This window comes from Antechinus flavipes, chromosome 4, assembly GCF_016432865.1.
Source record: "Antechinus flavipes isolate AdamAnt ecotype Samford, QLD, Australia chromosome 4, AdamAnt_v2, whole genome shotgun sequence".
NCBI classification, from domain to species: domain Eukaryota; kingdom Metazoa; phylum Chordata; class Mammalia; order Dasyuromorphia; family Dasyuridae; genus Antechinus; species Antechinus flavipes.
Genome location: NC_067401.1, coordinates 130,471,057 through 130,492,063, shown reverse-complemented (window position 1 = coordinate 130,492,063; position 21,007 = coordinate 130,471,057). Strand labels below are relative to the sequence as shown.

General features: G+C 36.8%; 1 protein-coding gene across 1 annotated transcript; it reads left to right on the top strand.

Moving 5' to 3' along the window:
* The first annotated feature begins 4,038 nt into the window (after positions 1-4,038).
* IFI35 (interferon induced protein 35) lies at positions 4,039-20,981 on the top strand. Its single transcript, XM_051994362.1, has 8 exons — positions 4,039-4,245; positions 5,670-5,750; positions 6,131-6,223; positions 19,715-19,862; positions 19,939-20,045; positions 20,123-20,309; positions 20,406-20,512; positions 20,656-20,981. Exons 1-8 carry the CDS (start codon positions 4,225-4,227, stop codon positions 20,845-20,847), a joined length of 936 nt encoding a protein of 311 aa, XP_051850322.1. The 5' UTR covers positions 4,039-4,224; the 3' UTR covers positions 20,848-20,981.
* Positions 20,982-21,007: the final 26 nt, after the last annotated feature.

Here is a 21,007-nt window from a genome sequence, read left to right as displayed (position 1 = left end):
AGAGAAAAGCAAATGAAGGCGGCCTAGCTGTATCAGATCTAAAACTATTATAAAGCAGCGGTCAACAAAATCATTTGATACTGACTAAGAAATGGAGAAATTGATCAGTAGAATAGGTTAGGTTCACAGGACAAAATAATCAATTTCTATAGCAACCTAGTGTTTGACAAACCCAAAGACCCTAACTTTTGGGATAAGATTCACTTTTTGATAAAAACTGCTAGGAAAATTGGAAAGTAAGATGACAGAAACTAGGCATAGATCCAACCCCTAACACCGTATACCAAAATAATCTAGACATAGACATATCATGATCTAGACATAAAGAATGAGATTATAAACAAATTAGAAGATAGGATAGTTTACCTCAGATTTGTTGAGGAGAAAGGAATTTGTGACCAAAAAAGAAATAGAAATCATTATTGATCACAAAATAGATAATTTTGATTATATTAAGTTAAAAAGATTTTGTACAAACAAAAGTAATGCAGACAAGATTAGAAGAGAAGCAATAATCTGAGAAAACATTTTTACATTCAAAAGTTCTGATAAAGGCCTCATTTCCAAAATATGTAATTGATTCAAATTTATAATAGTTCAAGCCATTCTCCAATTGATAAGTGGTCAAAGGATATGAACAATTTTCAAATGAAGAAATTGAAACTATTTCTACTCATTTGAAAGGGTGTTCCAAATCACTACTGATCAGAGAAATGCAAATTAAAGACAACTCTTGAGATACCACCACACACCTGCCAGATTGGCTAGAATGACAGGGAAAGATAATGATAAATGATTTTGTTGGTGGAGTTGTGAACAGATCCAACCATTTTGGAGAGCAATTTGGAACTATGTTCAAAAAGTTATCAAACTGTGCATACCCTTTAACCCAACAGTATTACTACTGGGTTTATATCCCAAAGAGATCTTAAAGAAGGGAAAGGGACCTGTATGTGCAGAAATGTTTGAGGCAGCCCTGTTTGTAGGGGCCAGAAACTGAAAACTGAATGGATGCCCATCAATTGGTGAATGGCTGAATAAGTTATGGTCTATAAATGTTATGGAATATTATTGTTCTGTAAGAAATGACCAGTGGGATGATTTCACAGTCCTCCAGAGACTTATATGAACTCATGCTGAGTGACATGAGCAGAACCAGGAAATCATTATACACTTCAACAACAAGACTATACAATGATGAATTCTGATGGACGTGGCTCTCTTCAACATTGAGACGATTTAAACCAGTTCTACTTGATCAGTGATGAAGAGAGCCAGCTATACCCAGAGAGAGATGGTGGGAACTGAGTGAGGACCACAACATAGCATTATCACTCTCTCTGTTATTTGCTTGCATTTTGTTTTCTTTCTCAGTTTTCTTTTTCTTCCTTCTTGATCTGATTTTTCTTGTGCAACAAAATAACCGTATAAATATGTATACATATATTAGATCTAATATATATTTCAACATATTTAACATGTATTGGACTACCTGCCAGCTAGGGGAGGGGGTGGGGGAAGGAGGGGAAATATTGCAACAAAAGGTTATGGAAGATCAATGTTGGAAAAATTGCCCATGCATGTGCTTTGTAAATAAAAAAAAAAAAAAAAATAAGGAAACTAATTCATGCCTACTGACAAGGTTATGAAATAGAAAAAGGAAGCATTTAAGTTGCTGGTAAATGATAGGATTTTTTTGTACAGATCTCTGGATGTTCTTGAAAACTTATAGGATAAGAAAAAGGGTTTGCATTGATATATCAGTAGGAGAACAATGTTTGGTAAAGAGAAGAAACCAGAGTTGTTCGACTGAAGGTTTAAAAGTTGGGGTGATTTAGGGAATTTCATAATTTCTCCAGTGGGCTACCTGTATACCTGTAATTCAGTTTACATGTATGCATTCTGGCTACTGCATATGACAACCAATTTCTTATTAATTTGAGATAATTTCTGCCTCCTGATTTTTTATGACCTAACACCACAGTTGTTATTGTTCATCATGTTCAACTCTTCATGATTCTATTTGGGGTTTTCTTGGCAAAAATACAAATACTGAAGTGATTTGCTATTTCCTTCTCCAGTTCATTTGACAAATGGAGAAACTGAGGCAAATAGAGTGAAGTGATTTACCCAGGGTCACACAGTGTCTGAAGCCAGATTTGAACTTGGGGAAAATGTCTTCCTTGTGTTCTATCCACTTGGACACTTAGCTGCCCTCCCCCCCCCCCACAACACACACAAAACAAACAACAAAAATCAAAACATCCCACAGATTAAGACAGATGAGTGTAAAATGAAAAATATTAAACTGTCTCATTCTTTTTCATGAAATTCTTTCTATTCCCTTCTGGATCAATAAGATAGTAAAGCAGAGATAGTTGTTGGGAGCTAGTGGAGCTTATGGTCTACTGCCTTGCTCTAACTCGACACTGGAGTTGCTCTCAGACCTTTATGAGTGATTAGATTTTTTAAAAAACCACCTCTTGATTTTGGAAGGAGTTTTTGCTGGAAGCTCTACCTGGCAATGCTTTTACCTGTAGAAGCTTCTTGCCACTCCCACCCCTTTTGAATTTTTTTGGGGGGAGGGAATTGGAGTTAAATAACTTATCCAGGGTCCCAGAGCTTGGAAGTGTTAAGTGTTTGAGGTCACATTTGAATTCAGGTTCTCCTGATTCCAGGGTCAGTGTTCTATCTGCTGTACTTTTTTTGAATTTCTTAACCTATTTCCTCTGATGCTTTGTATGTATACACACCATACTATGTATGTAGTGTTTATGAACATGTAACTATATGTGTGCATGTACATGTGTATTCATGTATATATAAAGTATTGTAGTCTTGCACATCTATATGCATACTTGTGTGTTATGTATATATGCACGTAGATATATTGTGTATTTTAAAATTCCAGATCCGGCCTTCTTACATGATTTAGGACAAAACCTTTGAGGTACAACTTCCAGTAACAGACCTACTTTTGTATTTATTGGACAGAGGCGGGTAGAGGGGGGAGGAAGACGGATTTTAAAAAGTAATAACTCCCAATACTCATCACTTTAAGTTGTTGAAAGCAGACACAAGAAAGGAAATCTTGGTATCAGTTTTTGTTCTCTTGATTAATTAAATCTGTCAATGGTATTTTTAATCCTCTTTATGTCCTCCATGGCTTCCTTGAATTGCTGTCACCCCCACACACATACTCTCACATATCTTAATTTCTGTCCTATGTTCTTTTATCAAATGCCATTTTCTAAATGAATTTTTTCAATAAAAGGAAAGAAAGTTTTAAAAAAGACTTATTATATATAATTTACATATAATATACATTTATATGTGGCTAATATATATAAATATATACATATTTTATATAAAATATAATATATAAATATATATTATTTAAACGGTTATTATGTCAACATAATAATAATATATTTTTATTATTGTTTGTACATAGTCCAGTAGTCAACATTTATGTGATACCTCTGGGCTAAGTGCTTGAAACAGAAAGGTAAAAGATAGTCTCTGCTTTCAGAGTGCTCAGATTCTAATAGAGAAGATAGCCTGAAAACAACTGCATTAACATTATACATATGCAAGATAAATTGGGAATAATCAATTGAGGGAAGCCACCAGAATTAAGAGAGTTCTTGTCTCCCTCATTAGAATGTGAGTTTGAAGCAGATTGCTTTTGCCATTCTTTATGTCCCCTGTACTTAGCACAGTTCACAGTAAGCACTTAATAAATGCTTATTGACTGACTACTTAATAGTCACTGCTTGCTTTTTGTGGGATTGAGCGGAAGCCTGAGATCAGATGAAGAGATTAACGTTCCTGTAGGTGAGGCATCCCTGGGAGGCGGATCTCATCTCCTGTCCATCTCAGAGTTGGAGATGGGGAGACAGTGCCAGCTTCGAACTGGCTGAGGGTGGTGAAGGTGGGCACTTGTTACTGCCTGCCAGGGGCCTATCTAGGCTCCCTGTGGGGATAGGGAAATTAGGGAGGCGTGGTCACTGAGGGGTGGGTATTTACAAGAAATGAAAGTGGAAGTACTTAACTGGGGAGAGGTTGGAGATCCTCCAGCTTGTGTTTCTGAAGAGGGCTGAGACCCCGGCATCAATCCTCCATAGCTCACCCCCCTTCCCTTCCTTTCCCTCCTCGAATCCTCACCTCCAGGTGGCACCCTGAGTCTTCGTGTTACCCCTAAGCAGATAGAAGAAGAACCTCATGGACCAGACAGATAATAAGGTAAGTGGCCGTCAGAATGACAGCCTTTCCGACTGGTGGGCTTACAGATAGAAAGGGGTCTGCTGTGGCTGGGAGCAGAAATCAGGCTGCTTTCAATACCTCTTTCAAAAGAGAGGAGAAAGATTGAGCCCTTACCCCACATAAAATCAACCCCACGGTGTCTCAAATAACGCTCCTATTCAGAGTCTGAAGGAGCCTGCTCGTTGTCTGAAGAAAAACATTAGTCCCTGGGCTCCCCCAAAAATCTAATGACAAAGATAAACATCAATCTTCATTCTCAATTCATTGCAATCTGTCTGCATATCTATCTATCCTCCTGTCTCAGGTGTTCTTTTCTAAAACGAGGTGTTCTTATGTTTTTTTTTCAATTAACAATCACTTATTTTCTCTCCCTCTCCTTCCCTATTCCCCATCAAATCATGTTAAAGAAAAACTAAACCCTTATAATCAATATGCGTAATCAGGCAAAATAAATACCCATATTGTATACATCTAAAAAGTTATGTTCTCTTCTGTATAATGAGTACCCTCTTTCTGTCAGGAGATAGCATTTTTCATCATCAGACTTCTAAAATTGATCGTTGCATTGATCAGACTTAAGTCTTTTAAAGTTGTTTATCTTCTTTATTATATTATTATTATTATTATTTAATTTATTCTCCTGGTTCTGCTCACCTCCCTGTGCATCAATTCATAGCATGTGTTCCCAGATTTTTCTGAAACTGCCCCTCTGTCACTTCCATTCAACAGTGTACCATGATTTGTTCAGCCACTCCCTAATCAATGGGCACCTCTTTAGTTTTCACTTTTTTGTCACTTTAGAAAAAGCTATTACAAATCTTTCACACATATAAGACTTTTCCTTCTTTCCTTCATCTCTTTCGGGCATAGAACAAACAGGTAGTGGTATTTCTGGGTCAAAAGGCATGAACTATAGAACTCTTTGCACAAAGTTCCAATTTGATTGCCAAAATAGTTGGAATTCAACTAAGATCATTTCCACTTCCTACTTAGGTAGCAGGCAAATCATTAAACATGTTTGATCCTCATTTTCCTCATTTATAAAATGAATCGGTGATAATTAGATCAGAGGTTCATGGATTGAATGCTAAAAGGGACCTTATGAGTCCATCTAGTCCAATCCCCTCATTTTACAGAGGAGGAAACTAAGTGACTTACTCAGGTTCACAGGCAGGATTTGAATCCAAGGTCCTCCAAAATCCACATTCAGTCATTTGCCTTTAAGGTCCCTTTTACCTCTGTCTATGATGCTCTGTGTATAAATCTTGCCACAGCATGAAACCACTAGAATCCTCACTTCTTGAGGGACCATGTTTTATATAGTGCCCAAATCCTACAGAGCCCCTGATGTGGTGCTGGGGAGATGGGAGGCACTCAACAGGGCTTGTTGATTGAATGACAAGGATCAACTGACCCATGAGGATGCTTTGGGAGCAGACACACACAGACCTGAGGAGGATGCATGGTGGAGATTGAAGCTTCAGGTGAGTCCCATGGGGATCAGCCAGGGCCTTCTCCAGGAAGGAGAGAGAATGGATTGTATTCCAGGTAAGACCTTCCAGAATCAGGAATCTTTTCCTTGGGTAGGTACATTTTTTATTTTTTATTTTTTTAATAGCTTTTTATTTACAAGTTATATGCATGGGTAATTTTACAGCATTGACAATTGCCAACCTTTTGTTCCAATTTTTCCCCTCCTTCCCCTCACCCCTTCCCCTAGATGGGTGTTAAATATATTAAAGTATAAATTAAATACAAAATAAGTATACTTGACCAAACTGTTATTTTGCTGGTACATTTTTTAGAAAGACAAGTAATTAATTCATCATCACCTGTCTCTCCCCGCCTCCCCCTACTTGAGCAGGAGCTCTGTTTTCTGAAGGAAGAACAGAAGAGGTTGAAACTGAGAAAGGAGGAATTACAGCAATTCCGGACAGGAGTCTTTCAAAAAAAGGAGGTAAAGGACAAGCAGACAGAAGTGGAGGTTGGGGACTGAAGGGAACTTTTTTTCCCCTTTTCCCTAACGTCCAGTAAAGTTCCCAATTCTGTCAGGTTTATATCTGAAAATCTCTTTCATCTACCAGAAGGTACGTGTCTATTCTGGTCATACCAGATTTCAAACTGTATTATAAAGCTTTATTTCATAGAACTCTCCTTCACCTGCTCTATGTCTCCTCAAACTGAACTATTCATTAATCTTCTGTAAGAGTTCCATTTTAAATATTTAATATGTATTTTTAATATTTCACATTTATTTTCATATTTAACATCAATAATTAATCCTTAATAAAAATTTAAAGTCTATTTTCAGTATAATTGATTTCCTTTGTAGTGCTATGTATTTTATTTTATTCATTTAAGAACATATTCTGAAAAGCCCCCTCACCTGAGAAGGAGTCCCTAGGCTTTATTAGACCATGAAGATCAGAAACTACTCTTTCCCTTCACACAAGCCATCTATAGAATGGCCTCCTTCATATTCTGACTTAACAAAAACTCTCTTCCTTCAAGGTTCAAATCAAGGGTCGTGCTCAGCTCTACTTCCTGTTCCCATCTCTCTTTGATCTCTTCTGTATATGTTTTTCCTAAATTTTATGCTAAAAATTTGTGTATTTGTATTTATGTTTCATATCTAGAATCGAAAATCCTTTAAGGCAAGAACTATGTGGTTTGTGGTTCAATCCGTATCTCCCAAGATGCCTTAAAATAAGTAGGCATTTACAGCCTGAATTTTAATTAGTCAATTGTTCACTTAACTTAGGTCATCAAAGTGGATATCTTTTGTTGTTACATTTACTACATTTCCTCCTATATCCCCCCCCTTTCAGAGAACCATCTTTTATAACATTTTTTGGGGGGGGAGAGAGTGAGGCAATTAGTGTTATATGACTTACCTAGGGTTATACAACTAGTAAGTGTTAAATGTCTGAAGCTAGATTTGAACTCAGGTCCCTCAGACTTCAAGACTCCTCCTCTATCCACTGTGCCATATAGCTGCCCCCATATAACAAATTATTTTTAGAAAAAAAGAAAAAGAAAAATTTAGCAAAACTCACCAGTACGTCAAAAAAAAAATCTGACATTATGTGCAATGTTCCACATCCCTGTATCTCTGAACTCTGCAAATGAATATTTTTTTCTCATATTTCCCCTTTGTGGCCAGGAATTCATTAGAATTTTTTAATTTAGTTTTATTTTTATAAATATATTTTTATTGATGTTGTTTGTTTTTTACATTGTTTAACTTTCTTTGGTATCCTTTCTCCTCCTCACTCCTAGAGAGCCATGCTATCTAATAAAGAATTTTTTTTTAATTTTAAAACATTTTTATTTAAAGTTTTGAGTTCCAAATTCTATCCCTCCCATCTCTTCCTCCCTGAGACAGTAAGCAATCAGATATAGATTATATACGTACAATTATTTAAAACACTTCCATATTAGTTATTTTATGCAAGAAGACTTGAATAAAAGAAAAAAAAAGAAAGTGAAAAATAGCATGCTTCAGTCTACTCAATCAATATCAGTTCTTTCTTTGAAGGCAGATATTATGTTTCATGATTAATCCTTTGGGATTATCTTGGATTACTATTGCTTAGAATTGCTAAATCATTTACAATTCTTCATCAAACAATATTATTGTTGTAGGTACAATAGAAACCAGTCCTGTTCATTTCACTATGCATCAATTCATGTAAATCTTTCTAGGTTTTTCTGATATCATCCTATCTGTCATTTCTTATAGCACAATAATATTCCCTTACAACCAAATACTACATCTTGTTTAACCATTCCCTAATAGAATCCCTCTCTTTGGGCATCCCTTTGATGTCCAATTCTTCACCACCACGAAATGAGCTTCTAGAAATATTTTTGTACAAATAGGTTCTTTCCCTATTTTTATGGATAGAGATCTAGCAGTATCATTGCTGGATCAAAGAATAGCACAATCTTATAGCCCTTTGGACATGTTCCCAATCACTGTCTAGAAGGGTTAGTTCAGTTCACAACTCTATCAGTAGTATATTAGTGTCGTAGTTTTCCCATATTCCTTCCAACATCCAATATTTTCCTTTTTTGTCATATTAGCCGTTTTGATAGGTGTAAGATGGTACCTCAGAGTTGTTCTAATTTGTATTTCTCTAATCAATAGTAGAGCATTTCTTCATATGCCTATAGATAGTTTTGATCTTCTTTGATAGATGTTTGTTCATATCCTTTGACCATTTATCAATTGAAGAATGACTTATATTTTTATAAATTTGATTCTCTTCTCTATATATTTGAGAAATGAGGCCTTTATCTTGTTTCAAAAATTTTCCCTCTAGTTTTCTGCTTTTCTTATAATTTTATTTGCATTGGCTTTGATTATTTAAAACCTTTTAAATTTTATATAATTAAAATGATCTAGTTTATATTATATAATGTTCTGTATATCTTCTTTGGTCTCAGATTCTTCCCTTATTCATAAATCTGACAGATAAACTTCCATGTTCTCTTAATTTGCTTATATTATCACCCTTTGTGTCCAGATCATGTACATATTTTAACCTTATTTTGGTATATTATGTGAAAATTGGTCTTTGCCTGGTTTCTGCCATTATGTTTTCTGGATTTCCTAGCAGTTTTTGTCAAATAATGAGTTTTTCTTCCAAAAGCTTGGATATTTGGGTTTATCATATACTAGATTACTATGATCATTTACTATGAGGTAACGTGTACTTAATCTATTCCACTGATCCACCACTCTTTTTTTTTTTAGCCAGTGCCAGATTGTTTTGATAATTACCATTTTATAATACAGTTTGTGATCTGGTATGACTAGACTACCTTCTTTCACATTTTATTTTTCATTGATTCCTTGAATTTTTGTTCTTACAAATGAATCATGTTATGATTTTTTCTAGTTTAAAAAAAGTTTTTTGATATTTTGATATGTTACTGAATTAGCAAATTAATTAACAAATCAAATTGATTGATAGATGATTAAATTGGTTTAATTTACCTATGAGCAATTAATATTTTCCCAATTGTTTAGCTATGAATTTATTTGCTCTGTTTGTCTTGGCAGATAGACTTCTAAGTATTTTATATTGTCTACAGTTATTTTAAATGAAATTTCTCTTTCTATCTCGTTGCTGGACTTTGTTGGTAATATGTAGAAAGACTGATGATTTATATGGGTTTATTTTATATCCTAAAACTTGGTAAAAGTTATTCATAATTTTAAGTAGTTTTTTAGTTGATTCTCTAGGATTTTTAAAGCATAACATCATATCATCTACAAAAAATGATAATTTTATTTCTTCATTCCTGTTCTAATTCCTTTAATTTCTTTTTTCTTCTCTTATTACCATAATTAGCATTTCTAGTACAATATTAAATAATAGAGATGAAAATTGGCATCCTTACTTCATCTCTAATTGTATTGGAAAGGCTTTTAGCTTATCCCCATTACGGATAAGGCTTGCTGATGATTTTAGATAAATTTTACTTATTTTAAGAAAAATTTCTTTATTCCTAGGGCCTCTGATGTTTTTGATAGGAATGGATGCTATATTTTGTCAAAAAAAATTTTTCTGCATTTATTAAAATAATCATATTTTTTCTATTGGGTTTACCATTGATATGGTCAGTTGTGCTAATAGTTTTCCTAATATTGAACCATGCCTGTATTTCTGGTATAAACCCCATCTGGTCATAGTGTATAATCCTAGTGATATATTGCTGCAATCTCTTTGCTAGTATTTTATTTAAAAATTTTGTATCACTATTTTGATCTAGAATTTTCTTTCTCTGTTTTAGCTCTTCCTGGTTTGGGGGCATCATATTTGTGTCATTCTCTACTTATTTTTTCAAATAGTTTAAATAGTATTGAAATTCATTGTTCTTTAAATGTTTGGTAGAATTCATTTGTGAATTTTAAGTTGTTTTTGGGGAATTTTTCTTCAAAAGTTTATTGATGGCTTGTTCAGTTTCTTTTTCTAAGATTAGGTTATTTAAATATTTTATTTTTATTTTTTCTTCTATTACTCTGGGCAATTTATGTTTTTTGTAGTAATATGTGAATATTCATTCATTTTATTTAAATAGTCATATTTATTGGCATATGATTGGCAAAGTAGATTTTGACAATTGTTCTAATTTCCTCTTCATTGGTAATGAGTTCCCCACTTTCATTTTTGATACTAGTGATTTAGTTTTCTCTTTTCTTTTAAAAACATAATTAGCCAATGGTTTATCTATTTTATTGGTTTTTTTCCCCATAAAACCAGATTCTAGTTTTACTATCCATACTCCTAATTGCTGTTACCCTACTAAAGTTAAGAGTTACAAATAAATCGTGCCATATAGAAATATAAACAGTTTAACCTTATCAAATTTCTTCTTATTTTTTTTTGGTGATTAAAAAATAATTTTCTTACCTTTTAATGTTTCCCTTGAATCTTGTATTTGGAGGTTAAATTCTCTATTCAACTCTAGTCTTTTAATTAGAAATATTTGAAAGTACTCTATTTTGTTACATATCCATTTTTCCCCCTGAAAAACTATATTCAGTTTTGCTGAGTAGGTGATTTTTCATTGTAAGCCTAATTCCTTTGCCTTCTGGTAAATCATATTCCAAATTCTCTGGTTCTTTAATGTGGAAGCTGCCAAATTCTGTGTAATTCTGGCTCTAGCTCCATGATATTTAAATTGTTTTTTTGGCTACACGCAATACTTTCTCCTCGATCTGTGAGCTCTGGAATTTGTTATGATGTTCCTGGGAGTTTTCATTTGGGGATTTCTTTCAGATGTTGAACAGTGTATTCTTTTAATTTCTATATTACCCTCTGTTTCTAATAGATTAGGGCAGTTTTCTTTGATAATTTCTTGAAAAATGTTGTCCCGCCTTTTTCCCCCCTTAGTCATGCTTTTCAGATAGTCCAATAATTCTTATATTTTCTTTCCTGCATCTATTTTCTAAATCAGTTGTTTTTCCAATGAGAAATTTCATATTTTCTTCTATTTTTTTTTTACTTTTTTGATTTTGTCTTATATTTTGATGTCTCATTGAAGTCATTAGTTTTCACTTGCTCAATTCTGATTTTTAAGGAATTATTTTCTTCAGTGAAATTTGGACTTTCTTTCCCAACTGGCCAATTCTATTTTTTAGGAAATCATTTTCCTCAGGAAATTTTTGTATCTTTTCCCATTTTGTTGCTTTTTTCCATGCTTCTATTACTCTACTATTTTTTCTTTTCCAAATTTTCCCTCTATTTCTCTAACTTGTTTTTGTAACTTTAAGCTCTTCCAGGAATTCTTTTTGGGCCTGCAATCAAATTAAATGGTTCTTTGAGGCTTTACACATAGCCCTTTTGACACTATTGTCCTCTTCAACATTTATGCCTCGATCCTCCCTGCAACCATACTAACTTTCTGTGGTCCAGCTCTTTTGTTTGTTTTGGTTCTTGCCTGTCCCCCTGCCTTTTTTGTGGCTTGCTGTTTTTATGTGAGAGTTGGGCTCTGGTTCCACACTGTCCCTAGATTTTTGTGCTGGGACTCTAGGTCTTACTATCAACTTTCACTGGGCTTCAGGGCTAGGCTTCAGGGCTTAGCTTCTCGCTTCCTTTGGAGCACAGACTTCCCTCCTGGCTTATACTGGGGGCCTCCCTGTTGGTCTCCCCTGATTGTGGGTTTAGCTACTGGCCTGCTCCAAGGATAGGGGCCTTGCTGCTGAGTTGCTATGGTAACAGAGTCTTTCGAGCAGTTAGCCCTGGAGGAGACTTCTTCTTGTTGGTCTGTCCAGAGCTGGGGCCCTGCTGTTGAATTACTATGGAAACAAGGTCTCTCTACTAGTAGGCCTCAGGTCAGCAATGGGGGCCAGGACCTTGCTGGTGGCTTGTGCTGGGGATGGGACCTTACTGTGCTCAGGATGCTCACTTGCCTCAAGGTTTGTCAGAGGGCAGGCCTGTTGATGGACTGCCCTAGCTCAGAGCCCTGCTACAGGCCCCAGCCGAGACTGGCTGCTACTACTGCTCTTGAACTTCTTTCCCTTGGCGTCCCACTGAAACACATCTTTCCTGATGGGCTTGCAAGTTGCAAGAGAAAAAGAGAAAGGTAGAAAACCATTCAAAACTAATTAAGATTTTTTTTTAAAAGGAAAAATATAGGTAATATTCCACTTATATGGACCTCCCACCACTGCAAAAGAGGGAGTGAGGATATCTTCTCATATTTCTTCTTTGGGAGCTATATTTGTTTTTTGAAATTCTGTGGTGCTCATTTTCAGTTGCTCTTGGTGGTGGTCCTTCTCATTTACTTTGTTGTTGTGTCATCTTATTTATTGTTTTAGTGTAAGTCTTTCAAGGTTCTTTGTATTCACGTTATCTGTCTTTTAAAAAGTAGGTTGATGATCCATTGTACTTATGCATCATAATTTGTTTAATAATAATTTCTTATTTAATGAGCATCTACTTTGTTTCCAATTCTTTGTTACCACAAAAGGTGCTGCTATAAATATTTTGGGACTTCCTTTGGGGGATGCATTTGTCTAGAATGACAATCTCTGAATTAGTATAGAATTCTGAAGGGCATTTTATTATAGAACTCTGAATTGGTATTTTAGCTACTTCTTTTGCATAATTTCAAATTGATTTCCAGAATACTTATCCTAATGCAGAACTCCACCAACAATCCATTAGCATGCCTGTCTTTCCACAACCCCTCCATTGTTGACTATCCATCTTTTGTTTTCTTTGCCAATTTATTGGGTGCAAAGTGAGACCTTGAGATTGTTTTGATTTGTATTTCTCTTACAATTAGGAATTTCATGTGGTTTTGAGTAGTTGTAAGGAACAAATCTGAACCTGTGGTAACTTAACTACATTCTTTCATGTGGTAATAGTTTAAAATTCATTTTCTGAAAAGTTTATTTCTTGTCCAAGAGATGGTTAAGCCATTTAAAAAATCTCTTTCTACTTCAGTTCTTTGTCTTTAAAAGGGGTGATTCCATTCAGTTCAATAAAATTTTACTAAGAATTATCTGTATGGCAAGAACTGTGCTAGAGGATATGCAAAATTTAGGTGAGGCTGGTCCTTACTTTAACGAAATTTATCAAGGGGTAGGAAATGTGACTCTTAATAGTTAATACTTTGTGAATTCATCAGTTGTCACTTTTATTGATACATACACAAATAGGTATATTATGAAATAGCATGTGATAAAGGCAAGAAAAAAGTACAATCAAAGGCTTCCTGGAAGGGGATGCATTTGAACTGAACTATACAGAAGAGGAAGGATTATGGCAGACATAGACACATTCATCATACTGATCATTTTGGATCTACTTTTCTTTTGTTTTCTTTTTGAAAACGCAGCTCCAATATTGATAATATTTATAAATTATGTACACGAAAAATATATACAAAATAGTTTCTGAAAAGGATGAACTAACGATGCAATAAAAATTTTTTTCAAAATTAAAAAAAATTTATTATAAAGCTTTTTGCTTTCACTAACAATCTATGACAGTTTTTCTAGTGAGAACAATATTAATGACTGTTTCATTATTTTTGAAAATATTGGCTTAACACTTGACAATAAAGTGATTTGAAGGATCATGAGAAAATAGATTTAGATCTAGAAGGAATGTTAGATCCTTCCTTTTACAGATGAGGAAACTGAAGCCTACAAAAATAAAATGACCTACTTTAAGTTACACAGATAGTAGGTGGCAAAAGATTTGAACCATAATCTAATTCCAAAAATCTCTTGAGTGTAAGTTCAGTTTATTGAGTGTAAGTTCAGTTTATACTGACCTACCATAACTCAAAGATCCCCAGGGAAGAACATCTCAGCATGTACTTGCCAAATCTGGTATAAAATTGTCAACCTCCAAAATGAAATTGCTTTTCTTAAAGTTTGTCTAGTCAGTTTCCATAATATTAGGGATAGGAGGGTCATGATCTTTGAAAGTCAGGTTCTAGTCCAGAGGGTCTCTTTTCCATCTGGTGAGAAGGGACTAGTGGCAAGATGCCCAACTAAGCTCTGGTCCCCTGGTTGCTTCCAAGCTGACCAATGGGTTTGCATAAATCAAGTCCTAGAACAAATCCTTGAGAGTCCTGGACTTAGTTTTAAGCCCCAGACCCACTGGCAGCAGGTGCCAACACTACTGTCTTTTGCTTCTTATTCACTCCCCCTTTTGACACATCTATGCTACTCTTCCCCAGTTGGCACAAACCTTCCTTACTCTCTTAGAGGTAATTGGGAAGAGAGAAAAACCTGAGCAGACAAAAGGAAAATTACATCCATGGGAAGCATTTCCCCCATCCCTGACAGCCTGGTTGAGCTCATGGAGAACTCCTTCCTCCAGGATTCCACAGATCATGCCCCTGGTTGGTTCTAGAGTCCAGGAGTTCATTGAACAGCTATGTGGCTTTCTTTGGGACTTTAATATTTTCTTTGTATACCTCCATGTATACCTTTGTATACCTTCTTGCACACCTGAAGTACTCCATTTTGGAGGCAACTGCTACAGAATAGAAATAGGAGAACGCCATTTCCCAGTTTAAAAAAATCTTCAGAGGATATGAACAGTTCTCAGAAAAAACAAATTTGGAAACTGTTAGCAACCCAACAAAAGAATGCTCCAAATCATTTATAATAAGAGAAAAAGAAATCATAACAAGCTTGAAATTTCACCTCATCCCCCCAAAATGCCAAGTTAGAAAATATGACAAAAGATGGGAAGTCAACATTGGAGGGGTTACAAAAAAACAGGCACATTCATGCATTATTGCTGGAGTTGTGAATTGTGTATATGTTTTATTGTTTTCAGTCTTGTCTGACTCTTTTTGAATTTTCTTGGCAAAGATATTTGAATAGTTTTGCCATTTCCTTCTCCAGCCCATTTTATAGGGGAGGAAACTGAGGCAAACAGGTTTAAGTGACTGTGACTTATTTATCATTATTTAAATTATTTGAAAAATAAGAAAACCATTTTAAAAATCTGAGTATTTTGTATCATGTACTTCTTCCCTCTCCCTTAGCAGTCTGGTAAATCCTATTGGGCCTCTTCTTCTTCTTTTTTTTTTATTAAAGCTTTTTATTTTCAAAACATATGCATGCATAATTTTTCAACATTGACCTTTGCAAAATCTTGTGTTCCAAGTTTTACCTTTGCCCAACCTCTCCCCTAGATAGCAAGTAATCCAATATATGTTAAACATGTTAAAATATATGTTAAATCCTATATATATACGTATACTTATTTATACAATAATCTTGCTGCATAAGGAAAAAGAGGGAAAAAAAGAAAGAAAACAAAATGCTAGCAAACAACAATAGAGAGAGTGAGAATGCTATGTTGTGATCCACACTCAGTCTCCACAGTCCTCTCTCTGGGTGTAGATGGCTCTCTTCATCACAAGATCATTGGAACTGGTTTGAATCATCTCATTGTTGGAAAAAGTCACATTAATAATAATTGATCATCGTGTGATCTTTTTTTTTTTTTTAATTTTTTATTTAATAATTACATTATATTGACACTCATTTCTGTTCCGATTTTTTTTTTCCCCTCCCTCCCTCCACCCCCTCCCCTAGATGGCAAGTAGTCCTTTATATGTTGGATATGTTGCAGTATATCCTAGATACAATATATGTTTACAGAACCGAACAGTTCTCTTGTTGTGTAGGGAGAATTGGATTCAGAAGGTATAAATAATCCGGGAAGAACAACAAAAATGCAGATAGTTCACATTCGTTTCCCAGTGTTCTTTCTTTGGGTGTAGCTGCTTTTGTCTGTCATTTATCAATTGAAACTCAGGTCTCTTTGTCAAAGAAATCCACTTCCATCAAAATATGTCCTCATACAATATCGTTGTCGAAGTGTATAATGATCTCCTGGTTCTGCTCATTTCACTTAGCATCAGTTCATGTAGGTCTCTCCAAGCCTCTCTGTATTCATCCTGCTGGTCATTTCTTACAGAACAATAATATTCCATAACATTCATATACCACAATTTACCCAGCCATTCTCCAATTGATGGGCATCCATTCATTTTCCAGTTTCTAGCCACTACAAACAGGGCTGCTACAAACATTTTGGCACATACAGGTCCCTTTCCCTTCTTTAGTATTTCTTTGGGATATAAGCCCAATAGAAACACTGCTGGATCAAAGGATATGCACATTTTGATAATTTTTTGGGCATAATTCCAGATTGCTCTCCAGAATGGTTGGATTCGTTCACAACTCCACCAACAATGCATTAGTGTCCCAGTTTTCCCGCATCCCCTCCAACATTCAGTGTGATCTTTTTGTTGCCATATACAATGATCTCTTTGTTCTGCTTACTTCATTCAGCATCAGCTCATGTAAGTCTCTCCAGGACTATCTGAAACCATCTTGCTGATCATTTCTTACAGAACAATAATATTCTATAACATTCATATACCAAAACTTATTCAACCATTCTCCAATTGATGGGCATCCATTCAATTTCCAATTTCTTGTCACTACAAACAGGGCTGCCGCAAACATTTTTGTATGTGTGGGTCCCTTTCCCTCCTTATGATCTCTTTGGGATATAATCCCAGTAGAAACACTGCTGGGTCAAAGGGTAAGTGCAGGTTGATAACTTTTTGAGTATAGTTCCAAATTGCTCTCCAGAATGGCTGGATCTGTTCACAATTCCACCAACAATGTATCAGTGTCCCAGTTTTCCCACATCCTTTCCAACATTTGTCATTATCGTTTCCTGTCATCTTAGCCATATCTGACAGATGTGTAGTGGTGTCTGATAGTTGTCTTAATTTGCTTTTCTGTGATCAATAGTGATTTAGAGAACCTTTTCACATAACTAGAAATGGTTTTAATTTATCTGAAAATTGTCTGTTCATATCTTTGACCATTTATCAATTGGAGAATGGCTTGAATTCTTAGAAATTTGAATCAATTCACTATATATTTTAGAAATAATGGGCCTCTTCCTAGATTAATATTTTTACATTAGGATTACAAAGAAAATATTGAAATTAATATATCATTTGTTTTCTGAACCAAGTTCATGGATTTATTCCTAGAACTTTTGCTAGAGAGTTAGTGCAACTACAGGTCAATGTTCAACAAAAAGAGCCACTGGACAATGGGTTGGTCAAACAGAGCTGAAAAGGAAGAGACGGAGAGGGAGGTGGATGGCTTTTAAGACTTTGTAAAAGCATGATATTTGTGAAAATCTATATATTTAAGAATTGTGCATGTTTAACATATATATTGAGTTACTTGCCACCTAGGGGAGGGGGAAAATTTATAACACAAGGTTTTGTAAAGGTGAATTGAATTGAGTTGAAGATTATCCATGTATATATTTTAAAAATAAAAAGCTTTAATTAAAAAAAAAGACTTTGCAGAGTTCCATGCCCATACTCTCTGTTTCAATATTTCTACTTCATTGATATTGCCATATAACAATATATAATTGTTCATCACCACTGATTCTAAAAAACTAAAGATGAGAGTCATAAGGGAGAGACCCTTGAGAGCAGATGCAACATAGAACTAGGGAGGAGTTCTCAAGAACAGAAATAAAAGAAGTCATCAAACATTGTCTGCTAGGAAAAGCAGATGAGATGATCATCTCCTAGAACCCCCTCAATGTCAGGAGGAAGGAGGGAAGGCCTCCAATACACTGAGCGGACCAAAAAAGTGAACTTTTGGGAAACATAGACAAAAGTTGCACTGGGTAGACGATTTACATAGTTGAAAAAGGGATTATTTCAATAGCAATCTAGTGTTTAACAAACCCAAAGACTCCGGCTTTTGGGATAAGAACTCACTATTTGACAAAAATTATTGGGAAAATTAGAAAATAGTATGTCAGCTAGGCATTGACTCACACCTAACATTGTATACCAAGATAAGGTAGTAATGGGTTCATGATCTAGACATAAAGAATGATATAAACAAATTAGAAGAACATAGGATAGTTTCTCTCTCAAAGCTGTGGAAGAGGAAGGAATTTGTGACTAAAAACTAGAGATCATTATTGATCACAAAATAGATAATTTTGATTATATTAAGTTTAAAAGTTTTTGTACAAAACGAATGCAGTCTGGATTCTGTCAATACAAAGTTATTATTAAATAAAATAAAATTTAAATAAAAAAAAACGAATGCAGTCAAAATTAGAAGGGAAGCAATAAACTGGGAAAACATTTTTACATCCAAAGGATCTAATAAAGCCTTCATTTCTAAAATATATAGAGAATTGACTCAAATTTATAATAGTTCAAGTCTCCAAATGATAAATGGTCAAAGGATGTGAACAATTTTCAGATGAAGAAACTGAAACTATTTCTACTCATATGAAAAGGTGCTCTAAATCACTATTGATCAGAGAAACACAAATTAAGACAACTCAGCACTACCACACCTCTCAGATTGGCTGAGATGACAGGAAAAGATAATGACGAATGTTGGAGGGAATGTGGAAAAACTGCGACACTGATGCATTGTTGGTGGAACTGTAAAATTGGTCCAACCATTCTGGAGAGCAATTTGGAACTATGCTCAAAAAGTTATCAAACTGTGCATACCCTTTGATCCAGCAGTATTTCTACTGGGCTTATATCCCAAAGAGATCATAAGGAGGGAAAGGAACCTGTATGTGCAAAAATGTCTGTGGCAGGTCTCTTTGTGGTGGCAAGGAACTAGAAACTGAATGGATGCCCATCAATTGGAGAATTGTTGGGTAAATTGTGGCATGGAATGCTATGGAATATTATTGTTCTGTAAGGAATGACCAACGGGATGAATACAGAGAGGACTGGTGAGACTTACATGAACTGACGCTGAGTGAAATGAACAGAACCAGGAGATCATTATACACGGCAACATCAATACTATATGAGGATCAATTCGGATGGATGTGGCTCTCTTCAACAATGAGATGATTCAAACCAGTTCCAATTGTTCAGGGATGAAGAGCCATCTGCACCCAGAGAGAGGACTGTGGGAAATGAGTGTGGACCACAACATAGCAATTTCACTCTTTTTGTTGTTTGCTTGCATTTTGTTTTGTTTCACTTTTTCTCTTGTGCGGCAAGATAATTGTATAAACATATGCATATATTGGACTTAACACATACATGTTCTACCATGTTTAACATATATTGGACTGCTTGCCATCTGGGGAAAAGCGTGGGGGCAGAGAGGGAATTGGAACACAGGGTTTTACAAGGGCTAATGTTGAAGAATTGTCCACCCCTATGTTTTGAAAAATAAAAAGTTTTAATTTTATAAAACGAAAGAAAGAAAAAGGGACTATTTGAATTGGTGAGCTCCACTTGAGACCCCAGAGGGATCACCGAAGGGGTCTCAGCTGAATGGGATGTCGCCACTTGCCGAGCGAACACTGGAGATGACCTGACTCCCTTTGATCTGTATCTTCTCCCCATCCATCTGCAGGTCCCCTTCCCAGTGCCTCAGGCGGTCCTGGTGTTCCGAGGACACAAAAAGGAGAAAAAGGGAGCGCCTGAGACCCTGATTTCCAACCTCCGGATCCATTACCCGCTGCCTGGGAGTTCAGCCTTGATCACCTTCGAGGACGCTGGAGGTAGCGGAGGAACGCGGGAGAAGGGCTGGGCCGGGGGAGGGAAGCCCAGGCTGACCTCTCCTTGTCTGCCCCCCAGTGGCAAACGGCCTGCTGCGGCAGCGGGAGCACCGCGTCCCTCTGGAGAAGTGCCGGCTCCCCGTCCGCCTCCAGCCGGTGGAGCTGCCCGTCCCCACGGCCATCAAGGTTCTAAAGGTTCGGGTGGGCGGCTTCTGGGTCACGGGCGGGAACGTCGGCGCTATTCCCCACCGTCCCCTCCCCAGGTCCTGACCTGGCTGTGCAGACAGAAGGTCCTCGTCATCGGGCTGCCCCCCGCCCTCCCGCTGAGCGAGGAGCAGCTGCTGGACAAGTTGGAGCTGTTCTTCTGCAAGCCCTCCAATGGCGGCGGGGAGGTGCAGACGCGGGAGCTGCTGCCCGGGGCGGCTGTCCTGAGCTTTGCTGAGGACCAAGGTGACGGATCGGAGGGGCTTCGCTGAGTAACCAGGGAGAGGGGGGTCTCGGGCACCTTGGGGCTAAGGAGCCTTCCCTTTGCTTCTCCCTCCCCAGTGGCTCAGCGCCTGATCAGCATATGTCGCTTCTTGGTGCCGCTGGGCCCGCACTCGGTTCCCTTGAGAGTCTTTCCTTACATCAATGGGAAGATCCAGGAGATAGAGGTAAGGGGAGGAGGGGGTGAGGACGTCACACCTTTAGAGGGCGGTCTCGGCCTCTCATCTGAGGAGCCGTAACCCTGTTTTAGTGCTGGGGAGCCCAGTCACCCCACCCTACCCAACCCTCCATGTCTATGTGCCTCTTCCAGATAAATTGTTGCCCAGCCCCCCACTCAGTGCTGGTGCACAACATCCCAGACATCCTTGATGCCGAAGAACTGCTGGATGTCCTCGAAATCCATTTCCAGAAGCCAAGCCAAGGTGGAGGTGAAGTGGAAGCTTTGGTCTGCGTTCCCCCGGGGACCCAGAAGTTGGCCCTTTTCACCCCAGAGTCTGGTTAGCGGCTGCAGCTCCTCCCTGGGCTGCTGCTTCTCATAGTCCTCATTTTGTATCTCCTTTAAAGGGAGGGGAAAGGTCCTCATTCCCTTCTCTTCAGCCTTTTCTCCCTTCAGAAATTAAACCTCTATTGACATCACGTTTTCATCCATCTCACTCAAACAG